The following is a 14,554-nucleotide window of genomic DNA, read 5'->3' as shown; positions in this document are numbered from 1 at the left end:
ATGTTCCCCTTGGAAATCTCTTGTGTGTGTGTGTGTGTGTGTGTGTGTGTGTGTGTGTGTGTGTTGTGTGCAGTATTAGAACTGATGTGTTATTTGGGAAAAGCCCCCAATATCTAAAATATGTCTCCTTCAGGAGTGAAATAATAAACACACATTCTTCTGCTAAGACGCTTATAGTATATTATGTCTCAAATTCCTGCTCTCAATTGAATTGAAAGCAATACTAGTTCTGTGAAGAGGTGACCACCCACCTAATTTGATTTCAGTTGTGGCCCAAATACCTGCCCATTCAAAAATTTATCTAACCCTCCCCATCCTCCCAGTCCTAGTCTCACCGTATGGAGTCATTTTTGTCTATTTTGACCTAAAGGTTTGATCATTAAAATCATTATTGGGTCAGGCTAGGTTTTACAAAACATAATCTCAAGGTCCCTTGAGATACTTGAGTCAAGAGGACTATGTAGTTTGAGAAATTCTGCCTAATATAGTCTCATCTCCAAAACATTTATAATGTATATAGCACCCTTGAAATTAAGAAATTCTGAAAAAAGGAAACATGTTTAATTTAATGAACCAGAGCTCTCAAATAATGTGGACATTAAATGCTCTATTTATTGTTAAGACCTATTAACCTCATATAAAGCTAATGTGCTACAAAATATTCTTTGGGGATAATTAATAAAATAACAGAAGTCTCCATAAATTCACAAGTGAGACTTATGTGTGCCCTGTGGGAGAGTGTTTTGGGTCCTTCTGTATTAAGGTGCATCAGTTTATTTGAGTAGTTTCTTGGAACCTAAATCATTTAGGAATCATTTTGAGGGGAAGGATGGGGTAGCAGGAGCCCTACAAAGGCATTCCATGTGTTAGTAGCCTACAGAAGATAGAACCAACAGCAATATGAGGCGTGAATGGTGCAGTAATCTAAAAAATAGCCCTTAGGAGATATCTATGTCGTGTCTAAAACCTATGAATATAGTCTTATTGAAATAAAGCATCTTTGAAGATACAATTAAGTCAATTTTTTTGAGATTGTCCTGGATTTTTCAAGTGGGCCCTAAATCCAATGATAAGTGTTCTTATGAGAGAAACACAGAAGAAAACAGACACAGAAGAGGAGGTGCTCACTGAAGCAGAGACAAGTATGTGGGTACAAATCAAGGACTGTCAACAACTGCAGAAAACCAGAAGAGGCAAAGCACAGACTCTTCCCTACAGCTTCCTGTCTTCCCATCTTCAAACTGGGCAAGAATCAGTGTCTATTCTTGTTAGCCACACACTTTGTGGTCATTTGTTAAGGTAGCGACAGATACTTACATGGGGCAAGAGCACTGGAGGAGAAACTGAGCGAAATCTCCGCCACTGGGAGCGATGCATGAGGCAGGCCTGGCCAGTGGGGGAGCCCTTCACCCTGGGACAGCAGGGGGCCACATTTTTGGCTGTCTATACTCCTCAGCAGTAGCCCTTGAAGGTGAAATACCCACTGTCCTCCTTCTTCTTCCAGGCCACAGAGGCAGAGTGCTGCACCTGGCTTTGAGTCCAGACCAGACCCAGGTGTTTTCTGCTGCCGCAGATGGAACAGCCTGCGTGTGGAATTGCCACGAGACACCTAGGCCCTTCTAGTTCCAGTGACACCATGCCTGAGAGGGGATGATGAGATCAGCCGCTCCTTTTGTGTGATAATGACCAAGCACGGGGGAAGTGCTCTTCCCAATGTGAATGGCTGCTCGCCTCACTGCTTCCTCCCATTGTGTCCCCCAGAGAAGGTCTTTGACTTCTTTCTCTCTCTCTCTCCCTTCTCTTTTTCCCTCCTCCCCACCTCCTCCTCTTCTGCCTTCTGCTCTCTCTCTCTCATCCTGTTTTTTTAGTACTAGGGATTGAATTTGGGACCTTGAGCTTGCGAGGCAGGGGGTGGAACCACTGAGCTAAATCCCGGGCCTCCTCTCTTCCTTTTTAAAGTTTCATCTTCACTGCTTTAATCAGAATAATATCCACAGTAAATATTTCTAAATAATTCTTTTCCAGCGATTCTTCTAAATTCTCCCCTCATATTTCTGCCTGTCTCTGGATATCTTCTTTTTGAGGACCTTTACCATCTTTAGCTCAAACTCAGAAACAACTCATCCATCTGATAGATACTTATTAAAGTTCTCCTGCATGCTATATGTTCTGTAAGCATGCATGCTATCTCCTCATAAAATTAGGTATTCTGTAGATTTTCCTTTCTCCTTGGTCTTAGTCTGTTTTCTGCTGCTACAATAAAGTATGTGAGGCAGGGTGACATACAAACAATAAGAGTTTATCTAGCTCATGATTCTGGAGACTGAGATGTCCAAGAGCATGAAATTGGCACCTGGTAGGGGCCTTTGTGCTGTGCCATCCTATGCGGGAAGGCAGAAGAGCAGGGAGCACACACAGGAAACGGAGACTGTGAGAGAGGAACTCTTTTGTAACAAGCCTTTTTCATGACAACTAACCTTCTCCCATGATAATGGCATTAATCCATTCATGGATTTTTATTCGGCTTCATCTTTTATTAGGCCCCATTGCCCAACGCTGTTGTACTGGGGGTTAAGTTTCCAAACATGAACTTTGGTGACACATTTGAACCGCACCACCCTCTTAATAAGTTCATCTTTCTCCTGGTCACCTGGCCTACTGAGTGTTCCGCCCCATACTTCCTCGATTTACCCCTTGTTCTATTTTATCTTGGCATGTCTGGATACATAGTGGCCAGTCTGTTGTAATTGCCTTCTAATTAATTCTCTGATCTGTAGTCTACTAGAGGCTTCATATGTTACACTTCTGAAAGCACTGTGCTAATCCCGTCAGCCCCTTGCTTATCAACTGTCACTGACACTCTGTTACTTACCTCCCTGGGCATCAACCTCTGGAGTCCTGAGCCCAGGACCTGAATGAAATTTAAGTTCCTGTTCTTGTCTCAGCACCACACTAAACAGGGTGTGTGGCCTTGGATGTATTGCAACATCTTCAAGAATGTGACTTTGTGCTTGATCACTGGCAAGGCTCCTTCAAATTTGCTCAGTCTGTTGCTCTGTCTATTTAATATTAATTTCCAATCAATGTCTACATTAGTTCTTAGGTAAATCTTTTGATTTTCTGCCTTGATACCTTTTGAGGGATTTTTTTAATGTAACCTGGAATTTTTGCTTCTTTTTTCCTTTTCTTTACACTTCTCCAGGGTATTTAAAAATGGTGTTACCTGGGATTGATGCCTTTCCAGTAGTCTGTATCACACACTTGGTATTAATGTGCTACAGTAGTTGTTTCTAAATATTATATTTATATGTGAATATTTGATTATTTTTTTTCTAATACTTGGGATTGAACTCAGGACCTGGCTCTTACTGGACATAGCACCTCGGAGCTACATCCCCAGCCCTTAATTATTTTAGTCTTAACACATTTATTCCCTGGACAATTAAGAAGCATAAATTAGATATTTTGGTGCTCCTTAGAATGTTACTATGTTTATCCCAGCTAAAAAAATATCGATTTGCTTTATCATGAAACTTTAAAAAAATCAATGTATAGCTTCTCCTTTATCTACTCAAAATCCATAAATTTTGATAATTGAAAAAGTGGGATAATTTATACGTTGGGAGTTAGGACTCTCTTGATGAATAAATAGCAATTTTCCAATAAATTCTTTTATTTTTTGTTTACTTTTGGTACTGGGGATCGAACTTGGGACCTTGTGCTTGTGAGGTAGGCAGCAGAACCATGGAGCTAAGTCCCTGGCCTTCTTACCTGTTTTTAACCATTTTTTAAATTAAAAGTCTTTTCTCCATTCCCCTGCCCTACCTTTATCCCCTCCACCCCTCTCTATTTACAAAAACTTTGTTTACAATTTTTCCTTTTCTCATATTTATTCCTTCCCTTTGTTCCTTTCCCCTACTCCTCCCACTTTTCTTTCCCCTTCCCCTTTGGACCTTTTCTTCCTATTTCATAGTATCTATTATATATTTTGACCCTCATTTACGTTTTCAGTTTCTCATACCAGAGAAACTATTTGGTATTTGCACATGTGTGTCCTATTTATTTCACTTAAGAGTATGACTTCAGTGTACATTCATTTAGTTTAAAGGTTTCTAGTTTCTCATTCTTTTTTTTTTTTCAGCTTTAATTGAGTTTATTAGTACATTTTAGGGATACAGTACAGTTACAATCATTGTTGGGATCTTGTACCTCTACATGACAAGTCTTGCTTCTCATTTTTTCCCCTTGTCCCTGCCCTCCCTTTACCCCCTCCTCCCCTCCCCATCTACAACCACTTTATTTCCATCTTTTCATTATCTCACATTTTTTCTTTTCCCTTTTTACCCTTCCCCTACCCATCCCACCTTCCCTACACCTTTAGCTCCTTTCTTCCCATTTCTCAATGTCACTAATCTTATTAGGATCTTCTGTATTATTGCAGATTATTCACACCAGAGATAGTTTCTCATTCTTTATGGCTGAGTAGTAGTCCATTTTATAAAAAACCCACATTTTCTTTATCCAGTCTCCAACTGATGGGCAATTGGGCTGTTTCCAAGTTTTAGCTATTATAAACTGTGCCACTATAAACATGGGGGAGCATATATCACTGTGGTATGATTCTTTTAATACTTTTGGGAAGATACCCAGCAGGGGAATAGCTGGGTCAAATGGGACCTCTAATCCTAGTTTTTTGAGATATCTCCATATTAATCTCTTAGAAAATGTGCTTGATCCTAGTAATTCTTTTCTTAGAAAGTTTCAGTCCACTAAATGCTTCAAATGTCTTATATTTTACAGTGCATACTCTTTCTTTAAGCTAATAGCTTTTTTTGTGATGATGAAGATTGAATCCAGGACCTTGCAATGCTAGACAATTTTAGTATATATGCTGTTGAAGTGAGTGCTTTGCAGTGCTAGACAAACACTCAACCATTGAGCTATATCCCCAGTGCTTGCTAATAGAGTTAATGTGGTCTTTTTAATTAACTGATATAATGTGTAAGAAAATGTTTGGCTGGGATATAAGAAAAATGATTAGGCAATATCCAGTATTCCACACCACTTTGTTTCTGAGTACATCTGCTTTAACAGTTTCACAGCACTATGTCATGACCAAAAGGCTCTCATTTAAGAAAAATATGGATATAATTTTTTTACCCACTATTAGTTTTAGTAGGAAGTTTGGGATATTGTTTTTGTAAAGAAAAAAGTCAACTTCTAGATAACACAAAAAAATAGAAGCCTTGGTTACAACTAATTTTTAAATTTTGTAATTTAAAATTTTTTGTTGAGTAACAGTTCACAGACAGCACATACAGTAAAATACATAAGTAAAATATGTAAGTGTAAAGTGTAGAGCTCCATAAATTTTAGTTTTGAATAGATAACTAGGTAAACACCATCCAGATCAAGATATGAACATTTCTGGTTCCCTAAAGGATCCCCGGTCTTCACTCCCAGTGCACACTCCTCCATTACGCTGACTTCTATGATGGATTGATATTTCCTTATGCCAAGTTTCAGATGAATGGAATCATGTGCTGTGTGTCTGTCATGCAAACTTCATAATAAGTGAATGAAAAAGACAATCCATGTATATTTGTATATGTAACAGAACATGAAGTTTGTGTTGTGTGCAACTATAGCTTGTTCTTTTTCATTGCTGTATAATATTGTATTGTAGAAATTGTATAATTTTTTAACCACTTTATTTTGAATGGATATTTGAGGTCTTTTTTTTTTAGTTTTTAGAATAAAGCTCTGATGCTTTATTTCAGTTTGGTACATACCCTCGAGTGGAGTTGCTAGATCATACAATATGTATATTTGAGTTTTAATAGTCATTAATTTTCCTGAGAAGCACCATTTCACACTTCTACAAACAGCAAATGAGGGCTCCACATAACTACTTTAAAAAAGAGGAGTTTAAAATCTGTAATAAATACTGCTAGTATTTTTCTTTTGCTTTTTCTTTCTCGAGACAGAGTTCAGGGTGGCCTTGAACTCACTGTGTAGCCCAGACTGCAACAATCCTCTTGCCTCAGCCTCCTGAGTGCTGGAATTGCAGGCAAGTGCCACCACACCTGGCTACCTGGCTTCCATCTGCTTTTCTTTCTTTCTTTCTTTCTTTTTTTTTTTTTTTTTGGTGCCAGGGTTCAGACTCAGGTCCTTGTGCTTATGGAGGCAAGCTGTAGAACCACTGAGCTAAATCCCAGCCCTCCATGTGGTAATTGCAGTTAAAATCCTATCTAGGAATAAAAAAATGGTAGCAAGTGTCTAAAGCATTGTCTTAGTGACTCTCTTGAATCCTCTCTTTTAGAATTTAGCACCAGACTTCACTGAGTATTTTAGGGCTTCTCATCCCTGGTGACATATTAACATTGCTGGGGGAGTTCAAATAAAGAAACTGTGTTCTGGGCACAACCAAGTATCAGTTAAATCAGAGTCCCTAGAGGTGGATCTAGGGCATCGGTAATTTGGTGGGTCTGGTGTCAGCTATGGGTGAAAACCGGAGACTGGTATTTTAGTCTAAACTGTGTTCTTTCCTCTAAGAGCTATCTCTATGTGTGTGCAACACCAACCCCTCAAGGGAACTGGTGGAAATTGAAGGAATATGTTCACATGATGACGTCTTAAAATGACTGCTGAGATGATGACTACTAAATTCAAATACTGAATAAACACTATGGAACTTTTTCCAAAGAAAGCCTTCCACAATTCAACACTCCTTCCTTACTATGCAGTGGCAGCCACTGTAACCACTGTGTTGATTGGACACACTGATACCCAAGCGAAAGGAAAACCAAGAAATTATATAGATTAACCAAGACTTAAATGCAGACTGCTAAGAAACAAGGCTGACTTTCTATTATTTAATTTTCTTGGTTGGTTAAGTACTTCATTTATATCCCCTAGAATTTTAATTTCTAGTCTTTATCATGTGTCTTTGGAAAATACTGAAAGTCATTTTATATTTCTATTTCTTCCCTAGATTCAACTTATTGCAAGTAAATAAAAACAGTAGGTATTGATGTATAACAATGGTCTTCAAGGACAGACTTACTTCCTTTTTGCCTAAATGCTCTAGACTGTTTGTTTCCTGCAGAATTGCTGAGTCTTTCACTGTATTTATTATTAAAAAGAACTGGGGCCAGGGATTTAGCTCAGTGGTTCCACTGCCTGCCTCTTAAGCACAAGGTCCAGAGTTTGATTCCCAGCACACACACACACACACACACACACACACACACACACACACACACACACACACACACACACACACACACACACACACACACACACAAAGAAAGGGAAAAAAGAACTAATTTTAGTGTCAATCCTGCTGGGTCCCAGTGAGACAGTGAAGTGAGTAATTCAGGAGAAAATTCTCATGACACTTGATACATGGATGACACTGGTGATAATGTTTCTCCAATCTTCCCCTAATATAATCCACAAAGTGTCCTCTGATTCTTTCACTTTGCTGTTTGACATCTGCTCATGATCATAGAGAACAGAAACAGGCATAGTGATACAGATTGATTTTATTTGTGATATGACAAGAAGTGAAATACAGTTATCTAAACTGCCCTTTCATAGTTTTAATTATCCAGCTGAGGTATTTTTGTGAGAGACGTATGTAGACACCAGGTGCCCGGGGGTCTCCACATCTCCCTTTAGAGCCAAAAGAAGTGATGCCTCGGAAATGACCCTTACACAGCAAAGGGCTTCCAGAATCTCCCTATGGAAAAGAAGAGGTGTGGACATGAAATGGGATCCTTGTCAATCACGACCAACAGCAAAATGAAAGAAATTCTTACAGCGTGTAAAATGAAATTAAGACCAACCTTGACTTAGCTGAAAATTAGTGCTTAAAAAATCAAAATGTTTAGAAATATTTTAGTATTTTAAAATTGGCTCACTGGGTTTTTATACACCAGTGAAAATTAAAATGAAACTTGTGCTGTTTTTGTTATGCACTAATTTTGAGATTGGTTCTCTTCTTCCAGAAAGGCAATCCTCCTGTTTATCATTTTCTCAAAATGCTTATAACTCAAGGGATAAAACAGTTAAATACAGATGATACAATAAGGCAAAGAATAAAATCCATGTTTTCTGGTTCTTTTAGCAATTAGATGTCATTCCAGAGAAACAAAATCAAACTAACCCTTTTTAGGGAAAAATTGGTCTTAGGAATGTATGAAATAAAGAACAATGTGATAGCCTTCTCGAATACATACATTTCTCCTGCCTATTAGAGAGAATTGTCTGACATCTGTAGAATTAGTCTATTGGGATTAGTTTGTCAGTAGCCACTTGAGGGAACTGAGAGAACAGGGAAAGATTGTTAAGTTTCACCAGTAAAGGATGGCTGGTGGCACAGAGACTCATATATTGGGATGTGGCCACGGCCTCAGAATGTTGCATGTGGGGTTCCCAAAACAGGATTCCCAAATTGGAGGATGTGGGGAGGGAATAGTTAAGAGAAGGTAAAGAACAGGAAGTGAAAGAGTGGTAAAGACAATGCCATCTTTGCCTTGGTCTTGAGGGCAAGACCTAATTCCTGGGAAAGAGAGAGTCCTGGCTACAGGATCTTATTTTACTTACATTGCATGAGTCTTTTCCACCATGAGGGCTTCCAGCACAAATCATATTCATTCCAATTACAGGATTAAAATTATAGTGCTGTGGATCATTGCAGGTTTTTCTATCTATGATGGTGACGTTGACTTCTCTCAGAGTATTTGAAGGAGGTGATTTATTGGAAATCACTCCCCACCCTGCAACTTGACATATAGTTTCTGGTTCTATATCATCTCCTTTTTTAGGCAGTTGAAGGGTAGCCACATTTTTGTTAATTATTGCTTTTTTGTTCAGCTGTTGAAAGACAAGCACAAAGAGTTAACAGAAGGAGATAAATATTAACATTTTTACTTAAATGCTAGCTCAACCCACAGGGCCCCCCTCACATGAGTTTGTTTCAGTAGGGGCATGGGGGATTCCATGTAGGTTGCTGGCTTAGGAGTTTCTATGAGTCAAGACCTCAAAGGTCCATACCTGAAGCAGTTGAAGGTCATTTTCAAATGTGCTTGGGTCATAACATGGATGAGAAAACACTCTCTTAATGGACATTATCTGTTTTTCTGGCTCATTCTTGATTCTTGAGTGAGCCCCAAGAATGACCTGGGAGTTTCTGTTCCTGGAATAGACACAACACTGTTCACTGAGTTTGTTCTTTAATCGCGAGTTGAGCATATTACAAATTGATCATTTTCATTCCATCATTTGTAAATGTGCTTTTTATGGATATACCTTGTGATTTGAAGGAATATGTGTGCTTTGAAAGGTAAAAAGTAAGATAATTTGGACTTCATTGTCACCATCCCCTTACTTTGTTTCTTGTTATTTTACCAAAATGCCAGAGACTGAGTATTTTATAAAGAAAAAACTTTTATTTGGCTAGTGATTTTGGTGTCCAAGAACATGGTGCTGGCATCTGCTTGGCATCTGAGGAGGGCCACATGCTGTGTTAACTCATGGAGGGAGTGGAAGGTGAGGGGTATTACGTGGAGGAGACTGTTTGTATACCTGAAGCTATGTAACAAATTGATGTTTGTATGTGATTGAGGAAGTCAGTTTGTAATTTTATTTAGTTTTAATTAAATTTACATAGTCACATGTGGCTGTCATATTGAACAGATTAGGTTTAGAGGCCTGGGGCGAAGTTTCAAGGAAGTCCTAAGAGGCTAAGAGATGGCTGAAGGAATGAGTGGTTCTGGAAAGGACATAGGAGGGCACTGGAAACAAAGTTCTCTACTTGATGGCTGTGCCTGGGCCTCCAAGGGGACAGAAGGTTGACCTTTCCATGCTGTAGCTAATCTTTTTGCAACACCTGTACCTGGATGGTCTTCAGAAAGAACCTGGAGCTGCTGCTTCCTCACTGCGTTGGTTATGAATTTAACTTCCTTTTGGGCTAAGCAAATTCCTAAAGACTTTCCAAATACTTAAGTAATATGAAAACATGCAACATCGCCACATTTCTTAAAAATGGCTTAAACACTTACAGGACACAGTGGGCTGCAGTCAACACCCAGTTTTCCTCAATCAAAGCACCAGCACAGATGTCTTCTTTGTTGAGTTTAAGTAGAACCATGTAGGGTCTTGAATGAGGAATCACTTCATTTCCTCCAATAATTCTTACACAGCCACCTGTTTAGCAGGAAAAGGTAAATCATACCAGTACACTCCAAAATGCTTCATACAAACATGTTTCTAAGGCCAGACATGCTTTTCCCTCTAGAAGAGACATCATGGATGAAAGTGTTTCCCCTGCTTTTATGCCACGAAGAGCTGCAGACATCTGACTGACCCTACTGGATTCTCTGAGACGTCCCCGTTTACAAACACTTTATTTCCATTTTTTTCATTTTCTCCTATTTTTTTCTTTTCCCTTATTCCTTTCCCCTACCCTTCCCACTTTCCCTACACCTTTAGCCCTTTTCTTCCTATTTCATATTGTCAATTATCCCATTAGGATCTTATGTACTATTATAGTTTATTCACACCGAGAAACTATTTGGTATTTACACATGTGTGACTTATTTATTTTACTTACAAGTATATCCTCAGTATTCATTTTCCTATGAATGAATCTAATTTCTCCTTCTTTATGGTTGAGTAGTATTTCATTTAGAATTAATTTGGGGAAGTAGAAGGGATTTTAGAAGTCTGGAAATTTCCTTTTTTACCCAACCTCTCATGAGAGCACAACATACAAACTGACATTAGCACCTTATAGCTATGACCTCCCCGTTAGTCTTTTGGTGAATGAGATTTTCCATTATTGAATTGCTCCATCCTTCCTTAACCTTTGAGAGAATAACACCTATCATACCTAATATCTTCACTTTCTAGACCAAACCACATGGTTTAATCGAAGGCCTTTGTAGTAAGGTAAGGGAAAGGAGCAGAACTAAGTAGAGGATTCTGTCTTAGTAAAGTTCCCTTGATTGACTAGGATTATGTCATTAGAGAACAGTGAGCCCCAAACCCAACACAAACCATACATCCTGGCTGAAAGGATTTTGTGTCTTGGTGAAGGGTTCTCAGCTCACTAGTTTCTATAGCACATGCTTTTGGATTCTCCTAAAACATTTCTCCTGATAAATTCATGGTTTTTATATATGCTATAGTGCTTCTTATCCTATAATTAAAGTGAATTCATTGCCAAATTCACAGTGAGCTATCAATAATGGAGACAATCTTTTCATAAGGGTTAACAAGGGTGAGGATAAGAGAAAGAGAATGACCACAGGCCTGTGGTTTCTATCAGGGAGTTGAGAAGGCAAAATCTAGGTTCTAGAAATTAAGGATAAGGAACTTACAGAAACCAAAAGAACCTCAGCCATATCCCAGTTTTTCCTGAGGTGAATCATAGATAGATAATTCTAAAGGTGCATTTTTTGGACTTTCTAGGATGCAGAAATCATAAACTCAACAGGACTCTCTCTTGTAGAATTTCATGTTTGTTTCGTTGAGTGCATATAGCAGCCTCAGGAATAAATCCATATCTGTCATCCACCTCTCTTAGAAGGGTCTGGGATAAGGGTAGGAGAAGGTGGGAAGGTTTTAAAAATTGATATTTTCTGGGCTGCACTTACAGTTAAATTTAATCCGAATTTCTGAGGCTGGAGCTGTGATGTTAATATTTTTTAAGTGTCCTCCGGATAATGCTAATGAGTAGGAGGGTTGAGACCACTAGTTTAGAGCCTCAGGTCTTCCTGAGCTGTTCGTTCCCTTGTGGGCTCACATTGCTCTCTGTGAACACAGGAAACAAAGTGGAGCAGAGCAAAGAGCTTTTGTTGTTCCCTTTGAAGATAAAATATGGTGGGATTAAAAAAAAAATCTATCGGGGACCGGGGGTTTAGCTCAGTGGTTCCACTGCCTGCCCTGCAAGCACAAGATCCGAGTTTGATCCCCCGTAGGGGAAAAAAAAAAACCTAACTTTCAGGAGGATTTAATATGCCTTAGTATGGTCATCCTATGCCATGCTTGTAATATGCCTACCCTTTAGTCTCAAATGTCCTGCAACCTTGTTTTCTTTTACACGTTTGTTTTAGTTTTAGTTGCAAGATAAACCAGAGAACTTCTTTGGAAATTCCTGGCATTCATGTTATTCTATAAACTACGCTCACTATTTTTACCTCCAAATGCTGATGGGCCCTGGGGAAAATTGCTGGCTGCTTCCATACTTTTCAGCTGATTTTACTCTAGCCCAAGTAAAACTTACTTCCTATGAGGTTCTTCACAGAAAATCTAGAACCACTCAGAAGCAACTGTATTTCTCTTCCAGTAATAATGTTAAAACTGTTATAGCATTTCAACCCCTGCTGGTGGAACTCATACAAAAGTAGGAAAATTGATTACCATTTAGTAACTTAATAGAAAATACCATAGCTTTCTCAAAGAGTTGAAGTGAGGACTTTCCTAAAGTCCTGAGGTATCCCAGGGAGAGGCTAGAGAAATACTATAGTTACAAAAATTCTAATCATTCTGGATTCACTCCCAGTGTCTCATTCAAATTTGTCTCAATTTTCTTTAGTATAAAATTACCTATGCATATATGCAGGAAGGCCGAGCTTATAACTGGTACTGCAAAATGGAGCTTTAAAAGTTAGTATTTTTTTCCTTTAGGATAAGTGGCTTCTCCAAACCTATGACATAAACCAACCCCCCACCTCTCCTCAGTCCAGAGGAATAGACAATATTTACAGATGCTGGCACATGGAGGTTAAAGTCCAACTTAATTTCCTTAGGCAGGGGAGGGAAAAGTCTGGGCCAAGGAAGGAATGGCGCACATCTGAACAGGTGTATTAGCTCAGTGTTCCTCCTGTGCCTTCCTTGTTATAAAAGACCCTAACACCTGCACATGATGAGGTGGTGATTTGAGGCAAATGGGTCCCTCCTATCTCTGTTGAATAAATCCTTTTCACACACACACACACACACACACACACACACAAGTCTCCCTTGATTTGGTCAGAGGCAAGCAAAAGAACTTGAGTGTCTGAATCTATGTATTCCTTTCCTGAAAGGTAACCTGTTTTTCTAACTAAAAAATATTTTGTATGCTTGTTTGCTCATTTTTTTTTTTTTCGAGGCAGGGTGTGCTATGAAGTTCAGGCTGGCTTTGAACTCACTATATAGCCCAGGCTAGACTTAACTCTTTGCAATCCTCCTGCTTCAGCCTTCTGAGTGCTAGGATTACAAGCACACTCCACTGTGCCTGGCTGTTTGCTCATTTTTATTGTCCTTTTTAGTAATTTTCAACCTACAAATTGGCAGCAATAAGTATTGGTGGTTCTGTTATCTTTTGGAAAAAGAATATAAAGAAGAAAGAAGAATTCTTCTAAAATAAAGAAATCATTCCTAAAGAAATTAAAAAAGATTACAAAACATATTAAAACTTGGGGAAAAAATAAGGCACTATTATCAAAGTCATTGAAAGTGGCTCTATTTTGCTTAGTGATCATGAAAATGACAAGAATCAGTCTTACCTTCAGGAATTAACAGAAGAAAAATGACAGTCAAGAGAAAAGGTGCCAGAAGTACATAGCAGTTTCTCATTGTGGTAGGCAGATGTCCCCACATCAATCAACAGGAACATCTAGTTTTGGTTCTCAACTTGCTCACTCTATATAGAGGAGTACAAAGGATGTGGTTTTCTCTCTTCTCCTTCCTTCACATTTCAAAGCTTTGCACTAGGAAATACAAGCTAGAGCAGTGAATATCACTCAGTGCCAGTGGAACGTGGGGCTGGTGTGGGGACATGGGTTGGTGGGGTAGGGGCCGCTGGCTCTTTCCAGGTCTGTTACTGTGCTCTCCCTGATTGTTTGATGTCACAACGCCAGGTACCAAAGGTATCCCTTCTTTAGCTGAGAAGAAAAGTGAGAATTAGACATGGCTAATTTGTTCTAATATTGGGGAATATCTCATTAAAAAAGACTCAAGCTCAGTCCCTGGAGGAATAAAATGGAGTAAGATATCTACTAGAAATGTCTTCAGCTCTTTTTCTGAGCTGAAGAGATGGTTTTTTAATGCAATACATAAAGTCACACATTTTGTCAGAATATCTGGTGTTGAACCAACTATCCCCACAGTTAACACCCTGTTGACTTCAGACCTAGTGCTTCCTTCTTTAGAAATCAACACTCTTATGTTTTCAGAACTAGTGGTTAATTTTTTAGAAATCATATGATCTTAGAAGGGACTCCTTCTGAGACCCCTGGGTTTCTTTTATGCAGATCTCATTAGTGCACCACAGTTTCCTCATTAGTGCATCAGAGTTTCATCATTTTTGGTAATAGCAGTGGGATATTCTGCTTCTGTTTTTGATGAATAAGTTTAGTGAAGACTTAAAAAAAGTCAAGTTTTGGGGCTGGGGATTTAGGTCAGTGGTTCCACCACCTGCTTCACAAGTGCAAGCTCCTGAGTTTGATCCCTAGTACAAAAAAAAAAAAAAAAAAAAAAAATAAAAATTTTAATTAACACC

General features: G+C 38.8%; 2 protein-coding genes across 8 annotated transcripts in view; one reads left to right on the top strand and one right to left on the bottom strand.

Annotated features, from left to right (window-relative positions):
- The window catches only part of Cdc20b (cell division cycle 20B), a 67,672-nt gene that overhangs the window by 51,257 nt on the left and 1,861 nt on the right, over positions 1-14,554 (top strand). For 5 of the 6 annotated variants that reach the window (XM_033760906.1, XM_033760904.1, XM_033760905.1 and 2 more), the window contains one exon: positions 1,505-1,686. The exons of the other annotated variant lie outside the window; for it this stretch is intronic. In XM_033760906.1, the coding sequence (XP_033616797.1) occupies positions 1,505-1,623 (119 nt within the window). In that variant the 3' untranslated portion in view covers positions 1,624-1,686. Of the gene's footprint in view, positions 1-1,504; positions 1,687-14,554 lie in introns of those variants that run through there. 6 annotated transcript variants of the gene reach the window in all.
- On the bottom strand, positions 7,560-13,932 carry Gzma (granzyme A). 2 transcript variants are annotated; one of them, XM_019207833.1, is made up of 5 exons: positions 13,560-13,932; positions 10,068-10,212; positions 9,061-9,202; positions 8,611-8,880; positions 7,560-7,744 (listed from the first exon to the last, which is right to left on the bottom strand). In XM_019207833.1, exons 1-5 carry the CDS (start codon positions 13,651-13,653, stop codon positions 7,580-7,582), a joined length of 816 nt encoding a protein of 271 aa, XP_019063378.1. In that variant the 5' UTR covers positions 13,654-13,932; the 3' UTR covers positions 7,560-7,579. The 2 variants fall into 2 exon arrangements, with proteins under 2 accessions (XP_019063378.1, XP_010625176.1); XM_010626874.2 differs by lacking the exon at positions 13,560-13,932 and adding an exon at positions 11,664-11,806.

This window comes from Fukomys damarensis, unplaced genomic scaffold (genome assembly GCF_012274545.1).
Source record: "Fukomys damarensis isolate Sample0158 unplaced genomic scaffold, DMR_v1.0_HiC HiC_scaffold_1, whole genome shotgun sequence".
NCBI classification, from domain to species: Eukaryota; Metazoa; Chordata; class Mammalia; order Rodentia; family Bathyergidae; genus Fukomys; species Fukomys damarensis.
Note: the sequence above shows the minus strand (reverse complement) of the source record. Positions and strands in the feature narration are given on the sequence as shown.

What these genes read in the sequence shown, in the direction of transcription:
- Gzma (XM_019207833.1), bottom strand. Translation starts at nt 13,653, where the DNA reads ATGTGGGGACATCTGCCTACCACAATGAGAAACTGCTATGTACTTCTG. An exon ending in ATGACCTTCAACTGCTTCAG is followed by an intron (nt 8,881 to 9,060) that starts GTATGGACCTTT and finishes GTCTTTCAACAG; the next exon opens with CTGAACAAAAAAGCAATAAT. An exon ending in GTGGAAAAGACTCATGCAAT is followed by an intron (nt 7,745 to 8,610) that starts GTAAGTAAAATA and finishes TCTTTTCCATAG; the next exon opens with GGAGATTCTGGAAGCCCTTT.